The 25488-nt window shown below is 49.2% G+C and overlaps 1 protein-coding gene across 1 annotated transcript in view; it reads left to right on the top strand.

Annotated features, from left to right (window-relative positions):
* The window catches only part of GAP43 (growth associated protein 43), a 77512-nt gene extending 70410 nt beyond the window's left edge, over positions 1-7102 (top strand). Inside the window, exon 3 of the mRNA XM_024204215.3 lies at positions 6479-7102. Coding sequence (XP_024059983.2) covers positions 6479-6567 — 89 coding nt within the window. The 3' untranslated portion in view covers positions 6568-7102. The remainder of the gene's footprint in view (positions 1-6478) is intronic.
* The last annotated feature ends 18386 nt before the right edge of the window (positions 7103-25488 follow it).

The following is a 25488-nucleotide window of genomic DNA, read 5'->3' as shown; positions in this document are numbered from 1 at the left end:
AAGCCAGTAAGTGAACACTTCAATCTCCCTGGTCATTCTATTACAGATTTAAAAGTCACTATCATTGAACAAAAAAACTTCAGAAACAGACTGCAAAGAGAAACAGCAGAACTAAAATTCATTTGCAAATTCAACACCATTAATCTGGGCTTGAATAGGGACTGGGAGTGGCTGGCTCATTACAGAAGCAGCTTTTCCTCTCCTGGAATTGACACCTCCTCATCTGTTATTGGGAGTGGACTACATCCACCCTGATTGAATTGGCCCTGTCAACACTGGTTCTCCACTTGCGAAGTAACTCCCTGCTCTCCATGTGTCAGTATATAATGCCTGCATCTGTAACTTTCACTCTATGCATCCGAAGAAGTGAGGTTTTTACTCACGAAAGCTTATGCCCAAATTAATCTGTTAGTCTTTAAGGTGCCACCAGACTCCTTGTTGTTTTTGTACACACATACAGAGAGCATGAACAGGTACTGAGCCATCTTGATTATCACTTCAAAAGTTTTTTTTCTCTTACTTAATTGGCCTCTCAGAGTTGGTAAGACAACTCCCACCTGTTCATGCTCTCTGTATGTGTGTGTATATATATCTCTTCAATATATGTTTCACTCTATGTGCATCCGAAGAACTGGGTTGTAGCCCACGAAAGCTTATGCTCTAATAAATTTGTTAGTCTCTAAGGTGCCACAAGTACTCCTGTCCTTCTTTGTCCTTTGGCCTCCCTTGCTTTATTTTTTTGCATATCCCAAGCCCCTTCAGCTTCATGTCACTGCCCTTCCTGTTTCTTCTCAATCTCCTGGCGCATCTATTCCATGTTCTGACATACCCCAGGGCCTCTCCTCTCACGTTCTGGGTGCTGGGGCTCCATTTGCTGTCTGTACATAACCAGCCTCCCCTGGTCCAGCTGATGGCCTCTCCTGCCACATCTCTAGCTATGTGAGCTTCTCCTGCTCCATGTATCTCAGACCCACCGGCCTGTTTCCAAATAAACCAATGCCTCTTCCTTGTTCCTACTCCGCCCACAAAAATGGAGAGGCGGGGTCATGGGAGAAGGTCTCACAATGTCAATGCACTGAATCTTAGCATACCTGGCAGGAGAAGGTGTGGCAGCTTCTGCAGGGGTGGCAAGTTGGCCACCCAAAAGGAGCTGCAGCTGGTGCATTTCAATTTTGAAAAAGGGAAGGAACATTTTGGCTCAATGGGCCTTGCATCTCATATCACTATTTATCCCTATACAACAAGAGTACAATGTGCGTGTCAAATGCCACCGCCTGTGTTGCTGACAGGCAAATTACACATCCACACTGCACCAATATAAATGACGACCCAAGGTGCAAGGGAGTGGAGAATTAGGCCCAATATCAAGAAAAGCCTTCTGACAAGTGACAGCTAATAGATAACTGCTTAGTAGTCCCCTATGGAAAGGGGCGGAAGCCCCTTTGCTTGGGACATTTAAAGTTAGACTGGAGAAATCCCTGGTCAGAACACATACCCAGGAACAAGCATGCACTAGTGAGAGAAGGGGGGGAGAGAGAGAGAGGCTGTTTTACATACTTTTAGGAGTCAGATCCTCAGCTGGTGTAAATTGGTACTGAAATCAATGGAGCTACATCAGATTACACCAGCTGAGGGATCTGTCCCTAGGTCTTTTCCAGCTCTTCTGTCTAGGATTCTGTGATGTAGCATTGCAGTGCTTTGAACCTGTTTTGCACACAATTGTATATCCTTGTGCTGTCACCTGTGATCAAACCTCATTGTTGACCAGTAGGTTCTGATTTTTCACTGTCCTCAAATTCAGTGAGACACTGCCACAGCTGTTAAGCAAAAACACATCCCAGCAACAGCCAGTGCACATGTGCTCAGAACACTTCCCCTCCCAGATGCTCCCTGTTCAGATCCAAGCAAGAGCGAGGCAGATAACTGAATCTTGCTTGCTAACTCTCTTCACGGAGCAGGTTTGTCGTTTATTCATGTGAATTCAGTGCTGGTGAAAGGTGCCTGGGACTGCCCTGGTGACTGAAGCCTTGATTCCCTTGTCCAGCAGAGCTGTGTTTGGTGCAGGGCCCGAGTGGGTGACAAAGGTGGCTTTATGTCACTATTGTGGCTCCCTGATTCCAGACCGAACCAGGGGGCAAGTCAGTCCCAGTATAAGTTAGAGCAGTCATGAGGCCAGGCTGTCAATAAAGTCCCCATGGCTCTGCCTATGACCCTGATACTCAGCAAAGTGAAGGGGGATAGTGTTGAGCCACCACACGAGTTCCATGCCACCTGAGGATTCCCCTATGCCAGGAGTATGACCTGGGGTGAGATCTGCTGCTTTTCAGCCCCTTTGTCCCACTAGAGCAGGGGTGAGAAAACTACGGCCCACAGGCTGGATCCGGCCTGCCAGCCATTTTAAGCTAGCCCTCGAGCTCCTGCTGGGGAGCAGGGTCTGGGGCTTGCCCAGCTCTGGCGCTCTAGCTGGGGTGCAGGGTCGGGGGGGCCGCTCCACGTGGCTCCTGGAAGCCGAGGTGTGGCCTCCCTCTGGCTCCTACATGCTCCAATGGCCCCTTCTGGTGCTCCAATGGGAGCTGCAGGGGCGGTGCCTGCGGACGGTGCAGCGTGCAGATCCGCCTGGCCGTGCCTCCGTATAGGAGCCGGAGAAGGGACATGCCGCTGCTTCTGGGAGCCACTTGAGGTAAGCACCACCTGGAGCCTGCACCCCTGAGCCTCTCTCCGTGCCCCAACCTCCTGCCCCAGCCCTGATCCCCCTCCCGCTGTCTGAACCCCTTGGTCCCAGCCCAGAGCACCCTCCTGTGCCCCAAACTCATCCCCAGCCCCACCCTGGAGCTCACACCCCCAACCAGAGCCCTCACCCCCTCCTGCACCCCAACCCCAATTTTGTGAGCATTCTTGGCCCGCCATACAATTTATATTCACCGATGTGGCCCTTGTGCCAAAAAGTTTGCCCACCCCTGCACTAGAGCAATGCAAAGGGGCCATAGTGTGGCAGGACATTGTGCTCTGAAGCCTTCTGTTTATCCACTGAGCAAGAACAGCACAAGGTGGCATTAGTGTGAGCTTCCATGCACTGCTCTGAGCCTGCCAGTACCCCACATTCAGAGCCTGGTATTGCATTTCTTGACCATCCAAAACTGTCAATTAAGTCCATAGGTGTTTTAAGTGACCCCCCCAGGCTTCAGGACCAGGTCCTTAATTGCTAAGGTACATAGAGAGGTGTTATGACCTAGCGGACTGACCATGGGGATTGACACAAATTCTAAACAGGCTCTGATACTGTGTAGCCTGAACTAGTCATGTGAACCATTCTGTGCCTCAGGTCCCCCATCTCTCTAAAACTGAGTTAATGTTTACCCACCTCTCTGGGGAGTTGATTAAGTTAATGGTGGCACAGCACTATATACGTTTTCACTGTACATAATTCCAATACAGAACAAAATTCCAGACGTAGTTCTTATGTTGTTTGAACTGGTTCACCCACCTCTAGCTTTTTGTGTGTGTGTGTGTGTGTGTGTGCACGCACTCATAGTTCACCCACCCATCCTGCGTATGCCTGTAAGAAAATCTGTAGACGGCTTTGTTTCAGAAGGCTCAGATGAGCCCTTGCAGCGTCTGCGCCGCTAGCAGATAAAGACAATCTTGTGGTTAAAACTCACCCCTAGGTGTTAGCACTCCTGGGTTCTGTTTCCCTTTCCCACTGTGTGACCATGGGCAAATCACATCTTTTTCTCTGTGCTGCCATTTCTCCATCATAAAACCCCCAGCTAGCTGGCACTAGAGATGAGTGGTGGGGGAGAGACCCAACCAATGTAAAATTGTTATAGCTGCAAGAAAGTTTAGTAAAACCATTAAGATCACTTGACCTGTTTGGGCTCCCCAACCCTGCGTGCATCCCATTTAAATCAACAGCCTATTTCACTCCGTTGATGGTTGTAGTTGTACTAATTAATGCAAGGGAGGCCTTGCAAAGCTGTTGGATTTCGTTGCCTAAGAGCAGGAGAAAGCAAACATGTATATGCTTCTGTTGGCTGGAAGTCTGCAGCCCCAGGGACAAGGGCGGGGTTACTGGGCCAAGGTGCTGCCCAATAGATTTTTTTGGGGAACTATTACAGTAGGAACTCATTGTGACACCTGGGTTGGGGGTCCGAGCAGCGTAAGTGCAATAAAAGCACTTAATTGACACACGAGGCAGGGGGTTTGCACACATTTTAAAGGCTATCCTTAGGGACGTAGGGTTAGGGAAGGTATTTAAATGAGCTAGGTTAAGGGGTCTTGGCTGTTTGCCAAGGTTGGTAGTAAATGCATGTCTGCCATCTGATGGCACTGAATAGCTTAGCAAAATTGAGTTGGTCTCAGTCCAATTCCTATGACTATCCACGTGCCAAGAGGCATCCTCACTGATGTTCGGCAAGGAGCCCTAGTCCAGTGCAAGAAGTGAATGGGCTACATGTGACCAAACTCCCCTTTACAGGATGGTCACTGCATTTCAGTGCTGAGGCACATCAGTGGGGGCAGGGGAGGGAGAGGAGAGGGTTTGCTCTGCCACTGCCCTTTCTGCGCTTCTTGCACTGCTGAACCAAGCACTTTAGCTTGCAGTGGTGTCAATTCACTACTTTTCACCAGCACTACACTAATATGAATGGTTTTAAAGAAACGTAACCAACACTATACACACAGAGGGACAGTCCTGAAGTCAACCATTATGACAAGTGAGTCCTGGAATCTTCTATCCATGTGCTCACTATTTATGGTCCTGATTCTCCACTCTGTTGTGTCTTGTGTAGTCAGTTACTGTTGAGCAAAGCAGACCAGATCCTCCAGTGCATTACGGCAGCTTTGCGTCACAAACCACAAAAGTGCAAAGTTGGCTTTATAGCCCCAGCGATCCCCTAGGCTCAGACAAGATGCGTGGGTGTCAGGGATGCTTCAGCAACAGTTCACTCAGGTCCCCTTACTACAGGAGAATGGGCTGGATGACCCAAAAGCAGGTCCGTTCCAACTTAAATCATTCCACTTCCATCTACTTTGTCTCCCCCCTAACGCCCCCCCTTTCCTGATCTCTTGTCTAATACATGTCTAGAATGGCACTGTTTAAAGTATTTTACGTTAACATTTCATGTTAACTGAGGGCGGGTGAAAGTTGTCTGATGGCCATGGAGTATGATGGCTTCCAGTCACAGAACTGGCACAGCTCAGGCAGATGTATCCTTACAGAGAAGTCCTGGAGGAGGGATTAGAGAATGAGAACCCTTCTATAACTTCTTATAGCATTTAATAGAAAATTAGCTCCCTGCTATAGATTTCTGTACTTAAAAAAAAAACCTATAGATATAGGTTCCTATTTGCTATTCAATTCTATAGGGTTCTACAATAATTTCCACAGAACTCTGTCATGTGTATAGAGAACCTTGGTCTCATCCCTATAAAAATCTATAGGACTTTTCCGTATGGATAATGTAACCTTCCAAACACTTAGGAGTGAGTGGAGAGTTCACTCTTCACGGCCTACTTAAGAGTAGACTGGGGAAAAAACATTAGCTAATGTATAGAAGGAAACAACCTGCAAAAGGAAACAACAACGGCTCTAGGGGTCAGGCAGGGATTTAGGATAAACTAGGTGATCTAACAGGTGTGTTGCCGCTCTACAATTGTATTTGTATGGTTGATTCACTCCTTTAGCCTTTCTGTTCTGGCTCCCTAAATCAGAAGGTTAATTAGTGCTTATCATGGTGTTGGTTTGTGTGAAGCATACAGGGCCGGCTCCAGGCACCAGCTTGTCAAGCAGGTGCTTGGGGCGGCCACTCCGGAGAGGGGCGGCACATCCAGCTATTCGGCGGCACTTCGGCGGACGGTCCCTCACTCCGGCTCGGAGCGAAGGACCTTCCGCTGCAGATCGCGATCGCAGCTTTGGTTTTGGTTTTTTTTTGGCTGCTTGGGGAGGCCAATACCCTGGAGCCGGCCCTGGAAGCATACACCTGTCCACTAGGATCTGGACAATATAAATTCATTTCACACAGTCACCCACACACGTGCCAGATAAGAACTCTCAGATTTTGGCCCATTTGGGAACAAGGACCTGGAGTCATTCAGGCCCTCTGCAACAAGCATGTGAAAAGTACACTGTAGCCAGCGGCGGCTCCAGGCACCAGCGCTCCAAGCGCGTGCCTGGGGTGGCAAGCCGCGGGGGGCGCCCTGCCGGTCCCTGTGAGGGTGGCAGTCAGGCAGCCTTCGGCGGCATGCCTGCTGGAGGTCCGTCGGTCCTGCGGATTCGGCGGCAATTCGGCGGTGGCTACGCCGAAGCCGCAGGACCGGCGGACCTCCCACAGGCACGCCGCTGAATCCGCGGGACTGGGGACCTCCCGCAGGCATGACGCCGAAGGCAGCCTGCCTGCCGTGCTTGGGGCGGCAAAAAAGCTAGAGCCACCCCTGACTGTAGCTCAGGCAACTAACCCTCACCTCTCTCTTTCCCCACTAGATGCTGTAGAAGAAACCAAACCTACTGAAAGTGCCCAGCAGGAAGAGGTGAAAGAAGACGAGAACAAGGCGGACCAAGAAAATGCCTGAACATTAAGAAATGACTCCCCACTGCCCCTCCCTCCCTCCCCCTTTCCTGTATCCTTCTTCCCGTGCCCACCCCCAATCTTGATTCCCACCTCCTGCTCGCCCCTGTGGGCCTGTCCGTCCCTCCCCCATCCCACTTAAACCCTTTTTCTCTCTGTGTGGCAAACATTTAAAGAAAAAAAAAAGCAAAAAAAAAAAAAAAAGCAGGAAAAATCCCAGTCGAACAGTGTGGCTTAAACATTTCTTTGTTTCTTGGTGTTGTTATGGCGAGTTGTTTGGTAATGATGATGATCCAATCATTTTGGGAAAATTCTTGCACTGTATCAGAGTTCTTTGATCTGGAGCGTGCGTGTGTTTGTCTGCCCGCCGCGAGCGCTCTCTCTCTCTCCCCCCTCCCGTCCCTCTCTGTTCCAAGTGTGTGTGCAATGTTCCGTTCATCTGAGGAGTCCAGATTTACCAAGTGAGTTAAAAATGAAAAAAAACAAAACATTTTTCTTTTTCTTCCTTTTTCAATGTGATGGAATGAACTAAAGAGAACAAAAAAAACAAACAAACGAAGGAAAATTAACCCCCACTCCCCGTTTGTTTTCAAAAATAAAGCAAAATGTGCCAATTAGCGTCACGCGTGGCTCCAGGCTCCTTTTTCAAACTGAACGACGATGATAATAATAAATAAGAATAATGATCATGATACCACTGTCTTTGCGTTTGTATAGCGCCGTACGTCCTGATGGAGCATGTCGGGAGATTCTTGCTGTGGACAACATGTTGGGTGGAGCATCTTCTTCTCCAGCCAACACGACACAGCAGGACAGTGATGATGCCATCAGAAACTACTGAGGGAATTTCATGGAGGAAGGCTGGCATTAGGTTGGATTTTGGCCTGGGCATCAGGGTTAATGTGCTGACTCCAGCATAAAACACACCAAAAAACCCAACCTCCTGTGGGACCCTTAGGGTTTGATCATGACAGTCACTCAACACCGCATGGTGAAGACTCTAGGGTAGCTCAGGCATCGCCACGTGCAGCCTCGAGGCTCTAAGCTGTGGCCCTCAAAGCAGGGCCGGCTCCAGGCACCAGCCCACCAAGCTGGTGCTTGGGGCGGCACCTGGAGGGGGGCGGCGCGGCGCTCCGGCCCCCGGGGAGAGCGGGGCCACGGCCGGGCTCGCCGCCCTCCCCCCGGCGCTCTGGCCACCCTCCCCCCCCGGCGCCCCCCCCCCCGGAGGCTTTTTTGCCTTGGGCGGCAAAAAAGCCAGAGCCGGCCCTGCCTCAAAGGTGACTGCATTAGGAAGAAAATCTGTGTTTGATTAGGAATTGACAATGTGCTCCCTCAGCAGGCCCTGTACCATTAAAAGGAGATGTTGCCTCACAGCTCCTCGTCCCCAAAGGAGCAGCTCTGAGGATGAGCCAGCAGCGCTCGTTGGCTGCTCTCCTTTCCTGGTGCAGCAGCTCCCCTTCTTCATTGTAGAGGGGGGGAGAGTAGTTCTAGCTGCTCCATGGCCTGATTTGCTGCTGGGCCCCAGGGAGAGCAGTATCAGAGCTCACATAGCTCTGCCTGAGCCCAGGGCAGTAGTTCCAGTATTTATTAGGGCCTGTAGACGTCCGGGGTGGGGCTTGTCCCTCGCAGGGGCTGCTGGGAGCCAGGCCGCCTCACTCCATGAGGCTGGGGAACAGATCAGTCTTGCAGATCCCAGCCCTAAGCCGGGGCGGGGTCACGAGCAATCAGTAGTCCCGGGCTCAGGCCCTCAGGCAGGGGCTGAGCAAATAAACAGTTCAGGGGTTCAAGCTAGGGGAGGAGGAGAGACTGCCACCCGGCGTGGGGTGGCAGGGGGGAACACAGGCCCACCCACTCCACTGTGTTCCAACCCGGGGCCCTGTCAGCAGCAGTTTGTCTGCTGCTGGGTCAGTGGGGATCCTGACCGCAACACACTGACATGGGTTCGGGGTCTGCTATCCCCAGGCCACTTCCCATCTCCTCCTCCATGGGTACCTGCACGTCCTTAGCCTCGTCCGCCGTGTCCCAGATCATGGGCTCCTCAGGGCAGCGAGCGCTGGGTAGATTGGGCGGCTCCTCCGGACCCTCGGTGAGGGGAAGTTCAGTCCGCTCCTCAGGATACCGGGCTCGGGGCAGGCGCGGCCAGTCCTCCTCAGGATACCGGGCTCGGGGCAGGCTCGGCCCAGCTGGAGCTCGGGCACCAGCGTCTGTCCTCTCCCGCGGTCGGGCCGCAACTGAGCGCTGGGGCCGGGCCTTTATACTTCCTGTCCCGCCCCTTGACTTCCGGGGGGCGGTGACAGGCGGCGGTGACTCCGCCCACTCCGGCAGCTGTTCTGGCTCGTCCCTCGCAGGGACTGCTGGGAACCAGGCCGCCTCACTACAGGGCCTCTTGACTTTTCAGAAATAATATGTTTGGGGGACTAGGTTGGACACCACTCAGAGAGACAGGCTGTTTGTGACCATGTGGCCAGGGCTAGAATTGGTGCAATAGCAGCCATCCAATAGTACTGAGAAAGGGAACGGCATCCTATTTTTCAAATAAAGGGCTGTACTTCTTTAGCCCCAGCTCTAATCAGGGCCTAGATTTATAGTCTCATCTCCAGCAGCACAGTGCATCCTAGCAGCCAGCTAGGGCAGTGGGTCTCAAACTTTTTTACTGGCGACCCCTTTCACATTGCAAGCCTCTGAGTGCGACCCCCCCCCCAATAAATTAAACACACTTTTTAATATATTTAACACCATTATAAATGCTGGATGCCAAGTGGGGTTTGGGGTGGAGGCTAACAGCTCGCAACTTCCCATGTAATGACCTCACGACCCCCTGAGGGGTCCCGACCCCCAGTTTGAGAACCCCTGAGCTAGGGGATTGATTTGGCACAGACCCAGAAGCAAGAGGCACCACCTCCTGAGTCACTAGTGCTACTTCCTGCCCTGGGTTTTCCTTGGAGATCACCAGCCGCGTACTCCCTAGGGCCAGCCTTTCTTAATGGATGCGATCTGACAGGCTCCTCACCCCAAGCACTGTGGCTGTCAGTATCTGCTGTTCTCTTTATTAGCTGTAAGCGAGAACAATTTAAATGTGTTACTGAAACATTTTTTTACAGCCTCTTCTGTAAAAGCTCTCTTAAGACTGTAATAACTCCTCAGAGTGGTGCGCTTTCACTGTCCTGATTATTGTCTCCTGCTCCCCCATCAGCTCTTACTGTGGCTTCTTGGCAACACTAGATAACCATGGTGCCCCATGCTCTTATTGTGCAATATTGCCCTTGACAGGAGATAGAATAACCAGCCTCACAGCTGTAAGACCAAAAGAAAGGCTCCATCTGGCTGTGGATATTCTGCTACCCACAATGCATTTGCCACTGGCTGTCTCATGCAGTGACAGAAGCAACGGCTTCAGAAGAATGGCTCACCGCTCCTCTTCTGTTTGCCAGAAGCTGGGAATGGGTGACAGGGGATGGATCAGTTGATATTACCTGTTCTGTTCTTTTCCTCTGGGGAACCTGGCACTGGCCACTGTCAGAAGACAGGATACTGGGCTAGATGGACCTTTGGTCTGACCCAGTGTGGCCATTCTTATGTTCCTCCACTCTCCTCCTCCTCAAAGAGAAAAGTAAAAAATGCATGGTATCACCTCAGAGATCTTAATCTGAAAGTAAACTGGATTGCTGGGAATGCCACCAAAAAGCAGCTGGTTTCATTTAATGTTCCACTGGTATATAGATCCTGGCATTGCCATTTACAGTGCTTAGAAATACTTGAGAGAAAGGAAGAGGAGGTGACTACAGAGAGATAGCAACGGAGCTCTTCTGCTCTGTGCAGCTCAAACGCTTGTCTCTCAAGAGAAGCTGGTCCTATAAAAGATATTACCTCACCCACCTTGTCTCTCTAAAACAGATTTGTGTCATACTTCATAAACAGCATATAACCTAACTCTCTCTCTCCCATGTCATGATGGGCCATAAACCCTGGAAACCCTTCCGCTTGAGTACCCAGCAAATTTGGCACATCTGGATTAGTTAATGTCAGATGTCACCCGCTTCCACATCTCTGTTGTGGAAGTTGATGGGTCTGGGGGTATGAGGAGAATTGCTATCACAGGGAGACTGAGAGCAGCCCCTTCTGGAAAGGCATAGTGCATTTGTGGCTCCTGGTGCACAAAATGTCTGATCTTCCTCAGACACTGCCATCTGAAGCAAAACCTTTCTTGGGCACAAATTCAGCAGAGTTGGAATTCAACTCTTGGTATTTGGGAGAAGGAGGGGTTCATGGGGCGACATCTTTTATTTAGCCTCATCTTTCATCATGGTACTAGGGTTTCTTTCTAGATTTGACTATAATAGAAAGGGTCAAAGAATGACATTAGGGTTTTCCAGCCCCTCTGCCTTTGGATCCCAACATTTTAATCTGTCCTTTCACTGCTTGATGAAGATGAACAGTCTGCTCCTCACTCCTTCCGGGTTGAAGACCTTCCTCTCCCCTCAACCTATGGAAACATTTTTCTCTCTCCCTAGGCATTCCTTGTCTTTGAAATAGGGGGTCTTTTTCTGCTGTCAGGGGAGGTATCAACTGCATCTTAACATTTCTCAGAGCGCTTTGAGGATAAAACAGGGTTTTTTATAAGAGGAGTGGCATAGAATGATAGAATATCAGGTTTGGAAGGGACCTCAGGAAGTCATCTAGTCCAATCCCCTGCTCAAAGCAGGACCAATCCCCAACTAAATCATCCCAGCCAGGGCTTTGTCAAGCCTGACCTTAAAAACCTCTAAGGCAGGAGATTCCACCACCTCCCTAGGTAATCCATTCCAGTGCTTCACCACTCTCCTAGTGAAAAAGTTTTTCCTAATATCCAACCTAAACCTCCCCTACTGCAACTTGAGACCATTACTACTTGTTCTGTCATCTGGTACCACTGAGAACAGTCTAGATCCATCCTCTTTGGAACCACCTTTCAGGTATTGAAAGCAGCTATCAAATCCCCCCTCATTCTTCTCTTCTGCAAACTAAACAATCCCAGTTCCCTCCGCCTCTCCTCATAAGTCATGTGCTCCAGCCCCCTAATCATTTTTGTTGCCCTCTGCTGGACTCTCCAATTTTTTCACATCCTTCTTGTAGTGTGGGGCCCAAAACTGGACACGGTACTCCAGATGAGGCCTCAACAATGTCAAATAGAGGGGAATGATCACGTCCCTCCATCTGCTGGCAGTGCCCCTACTTATACAGTCCCAAATGCCGTTAGATCTTCTTGGCAACAAGGGCATACTGTTGGCTCATATCCAGCTTCTTGTCCACTGTAACCCTAGGTCCTTTTCTGCAGAACTGCTGCCTAGCCATTTGGTCCCTAGTCTGTAGCAGTGCATGGGATTCTTCCGTCCTAAGTGCAGGACTCTGCACTTGTCCTTGTTGAACCTCATCAGATTTCTTTTGGCCCCATCCTCTAATTTGTCTAGGTGCCTCTGTATCCTATCCCTACCCTCCAGCATATCTACCACTCCTCCCAGTTTAGTGTCATCTGCAAACTTGCTGAGGGTGCAGTCCACACCATCCTCCAGATCATTAATGAAGATATTGAACAAAACCGGCACCAAGACCGACCTTTAGGGCACTCCGTTTGATACCGGCTGCCAACTAGACATGGAGCCATTGATCACTACCCGTTGAGCCCGATGATCTAGCCAGATTTCTATCCACCTTATAGTCCATTCATCCAGCCCATACTTCTTTAACTTGCTGGCAAGAATACTGTGGGAGACTGTATCAAAAGCTTTGCTAAAGTCAAGGAATAAGACGTCCACTGCTTTCCCCTCATCCACAGAGCCAGTTATTTTGTCATAGAAGGCAATTAGGTTAGTCAGGCATGACTTGCCCTTAGTGAATCCATGCTGGCTGTTCCTGATCACTTTCCTCTCCTCTAAGTGCTTCAGAATTGATTCCTCGAGGATCTGCTCCATGATTTTTCCAGGGACTGAGGTGAGGCTGACTGGCCTGTAGTTCCCCGGATCCTCCTTCTTCCCTTTTTTAAAGATGGGCACTACATTAGCCTTTTTCCAGTCATCCGGGACCTCCTCCGATCGCCATGAGTTTTCAAAGCTAATGGCCAATGGCTCTGCAATCACATCCGCCAACTCCTTTAGCACCCTCGGATGCAGCGCATCCGGCCCCATGGACTTGTGCTCGTCCAGCCTTTCTAAATAGTCCTGAACCACTGCTTTCTCCACAGAGGGCTGGTCACCTCCTCCCCATGCTGTGCTGCCCAGTGCAGTAATCTGGGAGCTGACCTTGTTCATGAAGACAGAGGCTAAAAAAGCATTGAGTAAATTAGCTTTTTCCACATCCTCTGTCAGTAGGTTGCCTCCCTCATTCAGTAAGGGGCCCACACTTTCCTTGACTTCCTTCTTGTTGCTAACATACCTGAAGAAACCCTTCTTGTTACTCTTAACATCTCTTGCTAGCTGCAACTCCAAGTGTGATTTGGCCTTCCTGATTTCACTCCTGCATGCCTGAGCAATATTTTTATACTCCTCCCTGGTCATTTGTCGCGCTTACACACAACAATCCCAGTGGTTTAAAGGTATTTCTCTTCTCAAGTTAGTTGCCACTAGGACTTGCTGGCTGTAACCAAGCGCACAGCCATTCTCTGTTCCACATCATCCTAATTCTGCCACAGAGTTGAGGAACAGTGAGACACAACAAAGCAAAGTGCAAGATGGTTTGGGGTGTAGCACGAACTTTGCAGTCATGGCTTTTATTCTGCTTGTGAAGGGTGTCAAAATGATTTCAACATGGCAACAACTACTGTGGGAATTCAGAGTCAATATGTGGCTTGTCACGTCTCTCTAATTAGATTTGCGACCTATCCACAACACTATTGCACACACATACCAACTAGAAAAAGGCCATTCATGTTTCACATCAAAACATAAGGCATGACAAAATTAACAGAGAATTTGCATGAGTTTCGTCCAATTCATGGCATACACTGATCCTCTATACTGAAAGGTAAGAGAACCCAACCGTTGTCATAGATGCCTTATGCAATCGTTTTAAAGACAAATAAAACGGAGCCATGTTACAAAGAAGGAACGCATGTCCCTTCAGAATCTTTTCCTATAACCCTGAGGTAAACCCAAACTCTAATACAACTACTTTAAAACAATGAACCCAGGAACAATGCCAATGTAAACAAACCATCACCCAGAGAACTTCTTATAAATAAAGATGCGCTTGAAAAAAGGGGTTGGGAAGAGGGATAGGCACTTTAAAAAAATGGAAAGGGAAACTTAATTCTCCATTCCTTCCCTATGTACAGAAGACCTGCCTTTCTGCTTTGCCACATTATAGGTTTATCAACATGTAGAGCGGGAAGGTACATCTCCAGGTATCTTTTTCTTAAAGCAAGAGCAGAGCTAGAGGGTGTATGTCTCCTCAAGCTTGCTCTTACACCTTTGGCTTGAAGTGTAGACATACCCTAAGAGATTTCATGATTTCAGGAAGGATTTCTCCTCTTACGTGCACTGCTGTAAATCAGGAATCACTCGACTGAAATCAGTGGTGTTACACTGGTGTGAGAGAAGAATTACGACTCCTGCCTACACTGTGATTAAAAAAACAACAACAACAAAACAGCAGCACTGATGTTCAGAGCTCAGGTCAGCCGACTCAAACTCGCAGGACTCAGGCAGCAGGGCTAAACATTGCAGTGTAAACATTTGGGCTCGGGCTGGAGCCCGAGCTTTGAGACCCTCCAAGTGGGGAGTGCTAATCCAACAAGAGGTGATGCCAGTTTAGATTTGGTATTGGTGAGTAGTGAGGACCTCATGGAAGAATTGGTTGTGGGGGACAACCTTAGTTCGAGTGATCATGAGCAAATTCAGTTCAAACTAACTGGAAGGATAAACAAAAATAAATCTGCAATTAGGGTCATGATTTCAAAAGGGCAAACTTTAACAATTAAGGGAATTAGTTAGGGAAGTGGACTGGACTGAAGAACTCAAGGATCTGAATGTGGCGGAGGTTTGGAATAACTTTAAGTCAAGGTTGCAGAAACGGTGTGATGCCTTCATCCCAACCAGGGGGAAAAAATCATAGGGAAATATTGCAGAGCAAGCTGGATGAGCAAGCATCTCAAACAGGTGACTAAAAGAAAGCAGAAGGTCTATAAGTGATGGGATTGATCAGCAAGGAAAGCTACTTCTTGGAGGTCAGAAAGTGCAGCGGTAAAGTGAGAATTGCAAAGGGATTTAAAACCAACAGTAAAAGGTTCTATAGCCATAAGAAACCAAGGAAAGAAGAAGTGGGACCACTAAGCACTGAGTATGGGGAGGCGATTAAAGATAATGTAGGCATGGTCCAATACCTAAATGAATACTGTCCCTCAGTTTTTAATAAGGCTAATGAAGAGCTTACAGGTAGTGGCACAGTGGCTAATGACAATGAGGATATGGAGGTAGAAATATCCACATCCGAGGTGGAAGTCAAACTCAAACAGCTTAATGGGACTAAATGAGGTGGGGGCAGATAATTGCCATCCAAGAATATTAAAGGAACTGGCATGAAACTGCAAGTCCAAGAGTAAGGATTGTTTAATGAATCTGTAAACTTGTGGGTCGGGGTAGGTCATACCCTATGACAGGAGAATTGCTAATATAGTTCCTGTTTTTAAGAAAGGGGGGGAAAAGTGATCCAGGAAACTACAGGCCTGTTAGTTTGACCTCAAGTGTATGCAAGGTCTTGGAACTAATTTTAAAGAGAAAATAGTTAAGGACACAGAGGTAAATGGTAATTGGGATCAAAAAGGCTGGGGACTTATAGTTGAAAGTGACAGAGGAGGCAAAAGACCCCAGTGTATTGGTTGATCACATGATGACTATGAGCTGCCAATGTGATGTGGCTGTGAAAAAGGCTAATGCAGTCCTAGCATGCATCAGGCAAGGCATTTCCAGTAGAGACAAGAAAGTGTTAGTGTAACCCACATACCTTCTGGGTGTGGTGTTCTGTCCCATCTAATGGCACTGAGACCACTTAAAGAGAGAGAGAGAGATAAAATGAGTCTGCCCTATAACCATAGCTAATAGCAAACTGGCTGTTAGCTCACATGATAGAGGCTCATGCACTAAGCTTAAGAGGTTCCAGGTTCAATCCTGCCTGCTGATGACTGGGTCTGTCAGTGTTACATTAGCACTGTTATACAAGGCATTGGTTAAACATCATCTGGAATACTGCAGCAGTTTTGGTCGCCTGTCTTTAATTCAACCTGGAACAGGTGCAGTGAAGGACTACTAGGATGATCAAAGGAAAACCTACCTTATGAGAGGAGACCCAAAGAGCTTGGCTTGTTTAGCTTAACGAAAAGGCTGAGGGGAGATATGATTGCTCTCTATAAATACATCAGAGGGATAAATACCACGGAGGGAGACAAGTTATTTAAGTTAAGCGGCAATGGGGACACAAGAACAAATGGATATAAATTGGCCATCAGCAAGTTTAGGCTTGAAATTGGATGAAGGTTTCCAAACACCAGAGGAGTGAAGTTCTGGAACAGCTTACCAAGGAAAGCTGTGGGGGTAAAAAATCTAACTGACTTCAAGACGGAGCCTGATAAGTTTATGGAGGGGATGGTAGGATGAGACTCCCTACACTGGCATGCAGCTGATCTGCGACTGATAGCAGCTAGTACCTCCAAAAGCCAGTTATGGGACAGTAGATGGGGAGGGCTCTGAGTTACTACAGAGAATTCTTTCCTAGATATCTGGCTGATGGGTCTTGTCCACATGCTCAGGGTCTAAGTGATCACTGTATTTGGTGTCAGGAAGGAATTTTCTCCCAGGTCAAATTGGCAGAGACCCTGGTTTCCTCTGCAGCATGGAGCATGGATCACTTGCAAGTGTAAATGGTGGATTCTCTGCAGGGCCGGCTATGGCTTTCTGGCCGCCCCAAGCAAAAAAAAAAAAAAAAAATCTGCGGCACGGCCGGAGCCAGGGTGCAGGGGGACTCCCTGCCCTGCAGATGTGCCCCGGCTAACAGGGGGAGGGGAAGGGAGCAGGGGAAGAGAGAGAAGGGGGGCGGCCAGGGCTTCAGCAGGGCGCTGCCACACGGCCCCTCCCGCCGTGCCCCCTGCCGGGAGGGCTCCGCACCATTCCAGTCGGCTGGGAGGGAAGGACGCGGGCTGCCCTGCCGGGCTTGCTGCAGGGCGCTCCCATCCTCCACGCCGCTGCCCCCTACAGGGCGGCCAGAGCGGAACAACAACAAAAAGCGGCCGTGCCGCCCTAGGATTGAGCGGAATGCCGCCTCCTACAAGCTGCCGCCCCAAGCACCAGCTTGCTCGGCTGGTGCCTGGAGCCGGCCCTGATTCTCTGTAACTTGGGGTACGTCTATACTTACTTCCTGGTCCGGAGGTAAGCGATCGATCTTCTGGGATCGATTTATCGCGTCTTGTCTAGATGCGATAAATCGATCCCGGATCGATCCCGGAAGTGCTTGCCGTCGACGCCGGTACTCCAGCTCAGCGACAGGAGTACGCGGCATCGACGGGGGAGCCTGCCTGCAGCATCTGGACCCGCGGTAAGTTCGGACTAAGGTACTTCGAATTCAGCTACGTTATTAACGTAGCTGAATTTGCGTACCTTAATCCGAAGTGGGGGGTTAGTGTAGACCAGGCCTTGAAATCCTTAAATCATGATTTGAGGACTTCAGTAACTCAGCCAGAGGTTAGGGGTCTATTACAGGAGTGGGTGGGCTGCAATGTGCAGGAGGTCAGACTAGATGCTTGTGATGGTCCCCTCTGATCCTAAAGTGTATGAGATGCTATTGACAAATTTCACGCACCCTTACTCCACATCCATTTTTCAGGTGTTTCTCTGGTCATATGTGAAATCCTCCATTATTACATATTTTATTAAAACTTCTCCATAAAGTGATACGAGGGGGAAAATGGCTAAGGCCAAAATTTGCAGGAGAGATTAGTGATCTGGGGAACCTTGATTTTGGAACATCCGGAAGAGGCCCAATTTGCAGAAGTATTTTCTGCAAACCAGGCCCATTCAAGGTCTCTCAAGTTGGGCATGCAAAACTCACTAGCCTCTTTTGAAAATCCCAGCCTGAGTCTTACTTTTCTTGCTGCAGAAGTCTGTACTAGGGTAATTGCCTTGCCAATATCTTAGTTTTTATACTCATTCCTATTCCTAAAGAACAAAACTCACCCCTGCACAAAGGTTATGCATCACCAAAGCCTTCTTTTGAACAGTTACACTGACAGTAATGCAGTGGTGCATGAGGGCCTGAAGGAGACGCGTACAGCCTGTATAGGGTATAGAACTGTGATGTATCTCCTTGCTACTACAAAAGAACCTGAGTACTAGAATGGCCTATTTCCAAAGCTCTGATGTGAGGCCCTGGGCAGAGCGCCTCACCAATTGTGCTTGGTGTTAGGAATTCGTCCTTCCTCAGCGATCCATTGTACACACATGTCCTGGATAGTGTCTTAAGGCTGAAAGCTTCAGAACTTAGCAGAGAATGTTCCAGAGAAGTGAGAATCATACTGATGTCTGTATTTGAAAAATTGGTCCAAATAAAATCTCTCACTGGTAGATATGCAATTATTTGCTCCCAGAGCCCAAGGTTATCCATTGAGGCGATCTCCCCTTCCTTTATAATAGCTCTCCATTTTATATAGCCCCAGGAAGGTATGTTCCTCTCAGCCTGGAGGGAGTCAAGGCCTTGTGTTGTGGATATAAATCAGATTGCTCTTTTCTGGTTATACTATCTCTAGACAAGGTCCTGTATTGAGACAGACATCTCTAATAATGGATGCAATCTCAGGCCTCCTGGTATGTATTTTTTGAGGTGTTAGAAGGCAGTTCTGTATGATGTTGTTTATTTTTTATTTGTATTACAATAGTGCCTAGAGGACCCAACCAAGATCAGGACCTCACTGTGCTAGGCACTCTACACACGGGTAGTGAGAGACAGCACTGACCCCGAAGGCTAATGGCCTGGGAAGTTACACATATATGCATGGCCACACATCCTCTGAAACTGAGCTGAATCAAGGAAACCTGTGCCTGCAGAATCTCCAGAAAAAAAATGCCATGGCTGGGATGTTCTTTAAAAAAATGACAACCTCAACAGCAATTTGCTTGGGTCCATTTAACAACTTCCATCCCTCACACTGACCAGTACTGGAAAAGAAAAACAAAAAAACAAAACCACACACACACACACACACTTTAAGGAAAACGTAAAGTGAACAACTAATTTACACTGCATTAAAGACAACAAGGCAAAACAAATATCTGGAAAGTTCATTTTTCCCCTTGCGTCCCTAGGCTGACTTCCTAATGTGTGCTGAATACAGGTGAAAAGCTCAAAGGTCCTCTGGGAAATCCCTGATGCTTCTGAGCTTGGAGGATATTTTTCAGTGCCTGAGAGGTTCCAGAAAGTTCTTTCCTTCAGGCTAACCCTAGTGACCAGGGCATTGAAATGTAAAGACAGAAGAGGCTTCTAAACAACTTGTGCTAGGTAGCTACATTTAATGTTACATCATGTCTGTAACTGACTTGAGAGTCTATCTGCAATAATATTTTCAAGTCATCTCACATTTTCATCCCAAGGCACTTTACAACCACTTTGCAGGAATCACTACACGCATCTCTGAAATGCAGCAGCTATTAACAGGGCCCAGCAATGTTGCACAAAGGTTAGGGACAGGAACTGAAGAACATTCTGTGACAGGTTGGATCACAGAAACCCCCTTAGGAACTGCCAATTGATGAGCCAAGACTACTTCTGCTCCTGCTTTCCTGCCCTAGCTGCTTGGGACTTCAGTGCCCTGCCTGGTTTGAGTAGGGTTACCATATTCAAACATTTAAAAAAGAGGACACTCCACGGGGCCCCCGGCCCTGCCCCAACTCCGCCCCTTCCCCGCCCCCTTCCCCGCACCAACCCCACCCCTTCTCTGCCCCCATTCCAACCCCTTCCCCAAAGTCCCTGTCCCAACTCTGCCCCCTCCTCTGAGCACCCCGCATTCCCCCTCCTCCCTCCCGCTCTGATCTTGGTTGGGGGTTGCTAAGTGCTTCCCTGCTCCCCACTCGCCACGCAGCCCCTGCAGCCTCTATGCCCTTGCCTGCCCTGCTCCTCCTCTCCCTGCAGCCTCTGCGCCCCCCGCCCCTGCAGCCTCTGTGCCCCCTGCTCCCCACTCGCCCTGCAGCCTCTGCGCCCCCCTGCCTGCCCTGCCCCTGCAGCCTCTGCACCCCCTGCTCCCCACTCGCCCTGCAGCCTCTGCACCCCCCGCCCCTGCAGCCTCTGTGCCCCCTGCTCCCCACTCGCCCTGCAGCCTCTGCGCCCCCTGCCTGCCCCGCTCCTGCTGCCTCTGTGCCCCCCCGCCCCTGCAGCCTTTGTGCCCCCTGCTCCCCACTCGCCCTGCAGCCTCTGCACCCCCCTGCCCCTGCAGCCTCTGTGCCCCCTGCTCCCCACACACACACCCCCGCCGCCTGCCCTGCTCCCCCCGCTCACCCGGCAGAGGGAGAAATGCGGGCTCCCCGTGGACTCAAACACTTCCGAGCTGCTCTGTGGGGGAGGAGGGAGTGGGGGAGGGGGAGGGACTCTAGCTGCTAGAGGCCCTAGTGGCTGCGAGCAGCTTTCAATCAGGCCAGGCATCCAATCAGCCGCGCCGCACTCCGCAGGAGGGGAAATCCCGGACATTTCTATTTCATTAGAAATCCCCCCCCGGACGGCCATTTAAGGCTGAAAAAGCCGGACATGTCCGGGGAAACCCGGACGGATGGTAACCCTAGGTTTGAGCCAGACACGCCAGTCTGCTCCAACACAGACCCAGGGTCTGAACCACGTGCCCCGAAGCTGCGGACTTAACTGAAAGCAACTTACAGAAGTGTTCCTGTCTTTGACGCTCATATGCCCAACTAAATCCATTTTACTCTGTATAAAGCTTATACAGGGTAAAGTCATAAATTGTTCACCCTCTAGAACACTGATAGAGAGGTATGCACAGCTGTTTGCCCCCACCCCCAGGTATTAATACATACTCTGAGTTAATTAATAAGTAAAAAGTGATTTTATTAAATACAGAAAATAGGATCTAAGTGGTTCCAAGTAGTGACAGACAGAACAAAGTGTATTATCAAGTAAAATAAAATAAAACATGCAAGTCTGAGTCTAATACAGTAAGAAAACGGAATACAGACAAAATCTCACCCTCAGTGGTGTTCCAGTAAGCTTCCTTTTACAGACTAGTCTCCTTCTAGTCTGGGTCCAGCAATCACTCAGACCCCCTGTAGTTACTGTCCTTTGTTCCAGTTTCTTTCAAGTATCCTTGGGGGTGGAGAGGCTATCTCTTGAGCAAGCTAAAGACAAAATGGAGGGGTTTCCCAGGGGTTTAAATAGACTTTCTCTTGTGGGTGGAGACCCCCTCCTCTTTCCTATGCAAAGTCCAGCTCCAAGAGGGAGAAATGCGGGGAGGAGAAACTGCTTTGCAAATTTGACACCATCAGCTCAGGATTAAACAAAGACTGCAAATGGCTAGCCAACTACAAAAGCAGTTTCTCCTCCCTTGGTGTTCACACCTCAACCGCTAGAAGAGGGCCTCATCCTCCCCTGATTGAACTAACCTCATTATCTCTAGACTGATTCTTGCCTGCATATTTATATCTGCCTCTGGAAATTTCCACTACATGCATCTGACAAAGTGAGTATTCACCCACGAAAGCTTATGCTCCAATACGTCTGTTAGTCTATAAGGTGCCACAGGACTCTTTGTCGCTTTGTAGGGAACAGTTCTTCACTGGCTCCTGATCTGCTACACTTTGCTCTGTTGTATTATTTTATGCCTGCAAATGACTTACATCATCATGACATCAAGATTGGCAGAGGCTGCTGTCTTGTAAACATGACCAGAAATGCCTTTAACAAACATAAATAAAAGGAATACTGTGAAGATCAAAATCACATATGCAAAGGAAACTACTCCCTTGCGTTACTGATTACACTTTGGTTAATTAGACATGAAGATCCTTTTTCAAACAATTTTTCCTCCCTTTTTAAATTTCATTTTGCACAAACAAGTGAGCCACACAACACAAGTGAGCCAAATAAATCAGCCACCAAGAGAAGAGCAAAGTATGAGATTCTCACAAGCTGCTGGATGATCTTGCATGTTAGGCAGAGGACTTTGAGCTAGATTTAAGTCTTGGCTCGCTCATGGAGCCTCTGTATGACATCAGGAAAGAACCCTTGTCTGTAAAATGGGGGAAATGACGTTTCCTTTCCTCCAGCCTTTAAGCATTTGGGGTGGGGCCTGTCTCTTACTTTTTGTTTGAATGGTACTTAGCACAATGGGGCCCCAGCTCTAGCTGGGACTTCTAGCTGCTGCCCTCATGCAAGCATTAATAAAAGCCTTTTAAGTTTTCAAACAGGTGGCGCAAGGTGCCATTTTTTACAGAGACTTTCCAGGGCAGAACCAGACCTGAACGTGATGTGTTTAATCAGAAAACTCTCGGGCAGATCCCACAGGCCAGTGATACTGCTCTGCCTCCTTTCTTTTTGTTCAAATATTAAAACATTTTGTCGCAACATTTCATAGGGATGAACTTGTTTAATACACCCAAGTTTCTCCCCCAATGTCTCAGGTTCACATCTAGCTGAGGTCAGAAAAGGTCAGTTTGCTAGTCCCTGCCATCTGCCAGCACCAAAACACTATGGGCTAGTCTACACTACCCGCCCGGATCGGCGGGTAGAAATCGATCTCTCGGGGATTGATTTATCGCGTCTCATCTAAACGGATAAATCGATCCCCGAATCGACGCGCTAACTCCCACTTCGTCAGGAGGAGTAAGTGCCGTCGACGGGGGAGCCGCGGCGGTCCATTTGCCGCCGTCCTCACAGCGGGGTAAGTCGAATAGGCTACGTCGAATTCAGTTACGCTATTCGCATAGCTGAATTTGCGTATCTTAAATCGACCCCCCCCTTAGTGTAGACCTAGCCTTTGTGTTACCAGTGGAGGCTAAGCCATGATGGGTGGGGGGAGGCAAAGCCAGGGGGGTGGGGCCAATCCCAGAGGTAGGGGGATAGAGCAGGCATGGAGGGCAGGCAGCCGGGCCTGCCTGAAAGGCTGCAGGGGCAGAAGGGCATGGTGGGCAGGGCCTGCTTTCTGTTTCAATGGTCTCTGCGCAAACCTCAAAGTGGGGGAAAAAAGACACGCAACGGCAAAGTGGTCCTATGGTGCTGGGTTTGCTATCCACTGTCAAAAGTTAACAGCCACGTCTACTGACAGTCTCTGCAAGCGAAACACTGTGAATTGAATAGTAGGGGTGCTCTCTGAAGCACAGGACTGGAACAGCAGAGGGGGCTGCAGGGCAGGATTGAGGAGTACGGGCAGAGCGGTGTGGGGAACTGAGGACTGGAATAGCAGGGAGTGGGGGCTGTAGATCACAAGTGAGGTGTAGTAGCAGAGCAGTGTAGGGGAAGCAGGACCACTCACAATTTACAACCACCTTTGAAAATTCCACAACATTTCTTGTCATCATAAAAAGACTTTCCCCTGACAATGGATCTATTATTCCCCTTAGAGCAATATTGTGAATCCTTGAATCACACAGGAAATCTCATATCCCAAAGCCTAGGGCTAGATGGCTAAGAGCAGGCCTGAACGAACTCAGACACTTACCAGTTCCCTGTAAAACTTCTAAGGGCTTTTTGCTGCATTTTATGTCTGAGGATGGCGAGAGAGAGAGAGAGAGAGAGAGAGAGAGAGAGATTGGTGGCTAGATACAGAGGTGGGAAGGAGGCTGATGTGTCATATGTCAGCAGTGTCCATAACACCATGGGGGTGGGGTAGTTTTTCCAAACAGTCATTAGACAGCAGCAGTGCTGAACTATTTTACACAGTCTGCCTCTGCAGTGCTTGCTGATAGAGAAACCATTAATAAGGCTTTCCAGCTTGTCACTTCCACGCTGACGCCTTTGAAAGCTGTGCTCCTCTGGGTCCATTAGCGGGAAGAGCTGTATCTGCTGAAACATACGGGTCTGTCAGGCACTGTCCTCTTGCCACTCGGAAAGCCACGGCTTCTGTGGTGGTTTGATGCTGAAAGACGTGTCTGAGTGGTTGTGGTGGGGTCGGAGGGATTGCTGGGAAGGGCCGCTGGGGTAGGATGGTTTAAGAGGGCTCACTACGTGGTGAGGAAAGGGTGACAAGGTGGGGTGGCAGGACTGCAGAGAGGCTGTTGGTGTATAGCGTTGGGGAAGCAGTTGGGGTTGTGGGGAGAAGGTTGAGCAGAGGTTATGGGAAGGGATGTTGGGTGGCTGGGGGCTTTGTATTGGGAGGGGTTGGGAAGTACTGGGAGGAAGTATTGGGAGGGGTTGGGTGGGGCGTTACTGGGAAGAGTATTGGATTTGTTGGGGAGCACAGTTGTTGGGGGGGTGCTGAGGATAGGATGGCAGGAGGAGTTGGTGGGGTGGGAATGGTGTTAGGGGAAGAGGGAGTGGAGGTGTGGCTGGTAGGGCATGGTGGCTTCTGGGTGATAACACCACCTGGAGAATCATTTGGGTCCTGTTGTTTGTATTCCTGAAATCTTCCCAATGCCGCTGGAGTTTCTCATTATCCACCCTCCAGCTCCATTGTCAGAGACTGAACGGGATTTAATGGAGTCCTCTGACTTTTGCCTTTGAAATATTCATGGGCCTCTCATGGTGCATTTCATGCTTACCATCTCCTCCTCCATTAGAGAAGCATCCAAGATGGACAGAGAGGAAAGTGGGCTGGAGAGGAGCTGGGGAGACTGATAAAGGGACCTGCTGCTGCTATGAATCAGAAACTTCTGGGGAATGGTTCACTCCGGGTGCCACTCCCCATCTGCTTCTTCCCTCTCAGTCTAACAAGGGCTTACATCAGGTCAGGAGGGTGATCTGAAGTTATCCCAAGGAGGTGATTAATACGAGGAGAAAGGAAGGAAACTAACTGAGCAGAAATGCCTATCTGAAGTTACTGCCTGCCCACCCCCTCCTACATCTGTCTATCTGCAATCACCATTTGCAAGGTGCTGCCATGCTAGTATCTAGGAACAGGCCACAGCACAATGGTTCTAAAAGCCAGTGGGAACTGCTCTGAGGCAATTAATTTACTCCACTGCTCATTCGCCTCAGTCTCCCCCTTGCTGCCACACTAAAGTTTTGGGAGATGCACCGTGAGTGAGGGCAGTGCCTTTTGCAGCACAGCAGCCCAAATGCCAGGCTGGAATGATGAGAGAGGGAGCTTGCACAGGTTATGAATGACAGCACTTTGTACCTCCTCTCTGTCTTAGGCATTATTCATAATACCTAGCTATAATGTAGTGATTTTCATCAGCAGATCTGATAGCACTTTACAAAGGAGGTTAGTATCATTATTCCCATTTTACAACGGGGGAAAGTAGGTCACAGAGCGGCACCGTGAGTTGCCCAAGGTCACCCAGCTGACCAGTGGCAGAGCTGGGAACTGGACCCAGGTCTGCTGAGTCCCAGTCCAGTGCTAGGATGGTATCTAGACACCATGCTTGGCATGCCAGGGCTATGGGAGATGGAGCATTGGAGGGGGAAGACTGCTCAGCAGCTGCTAATGTCATGCCTGGGTCGCAAATATAGAATATGCCAATGTCATGAATGACACCATCCATAGCAATGCAGAATGCCATAGTGAGCCTGTAGGTAGGTGAAGTATCTACAGTACCTTTCACTGCAAAGTGCCTCTGAGGGCCATGCTGGGGTGTCTGGAGACAAATACATGTCCACATTAAACAAATAGCACCTCCCAGCAGCACAGTGCCCCCAACACTGTGGTAGGTATGGTTGGGACTGGAGCATATCGGTATCATGATATCAAATGGGCCACTCTGCAATGTGCGATCATCCACCAAACCCGCCCACTGAACCGGGAATCTATCTG

This window comes from Terrapene carolina, unplaced genomic scaffold (assembly GCF_002925995.2).
Source record: "Terrapene carolina triunguis isolate 2854851 unplaced genomic scaffold, T_m_triunguis-2.0 Scaffold242, whole genome shotgun sequence".
NCBI classification, from domain to species: Eukaryota; Metazoa; Chordata; order Testudines; family Emydidae; genus Terrapene; species Terrapene triunguis.
Note: the sequence above shows the minus strand (reverse complement) of the source record. Positions and strands in the feature narration are given on the sequence as shown.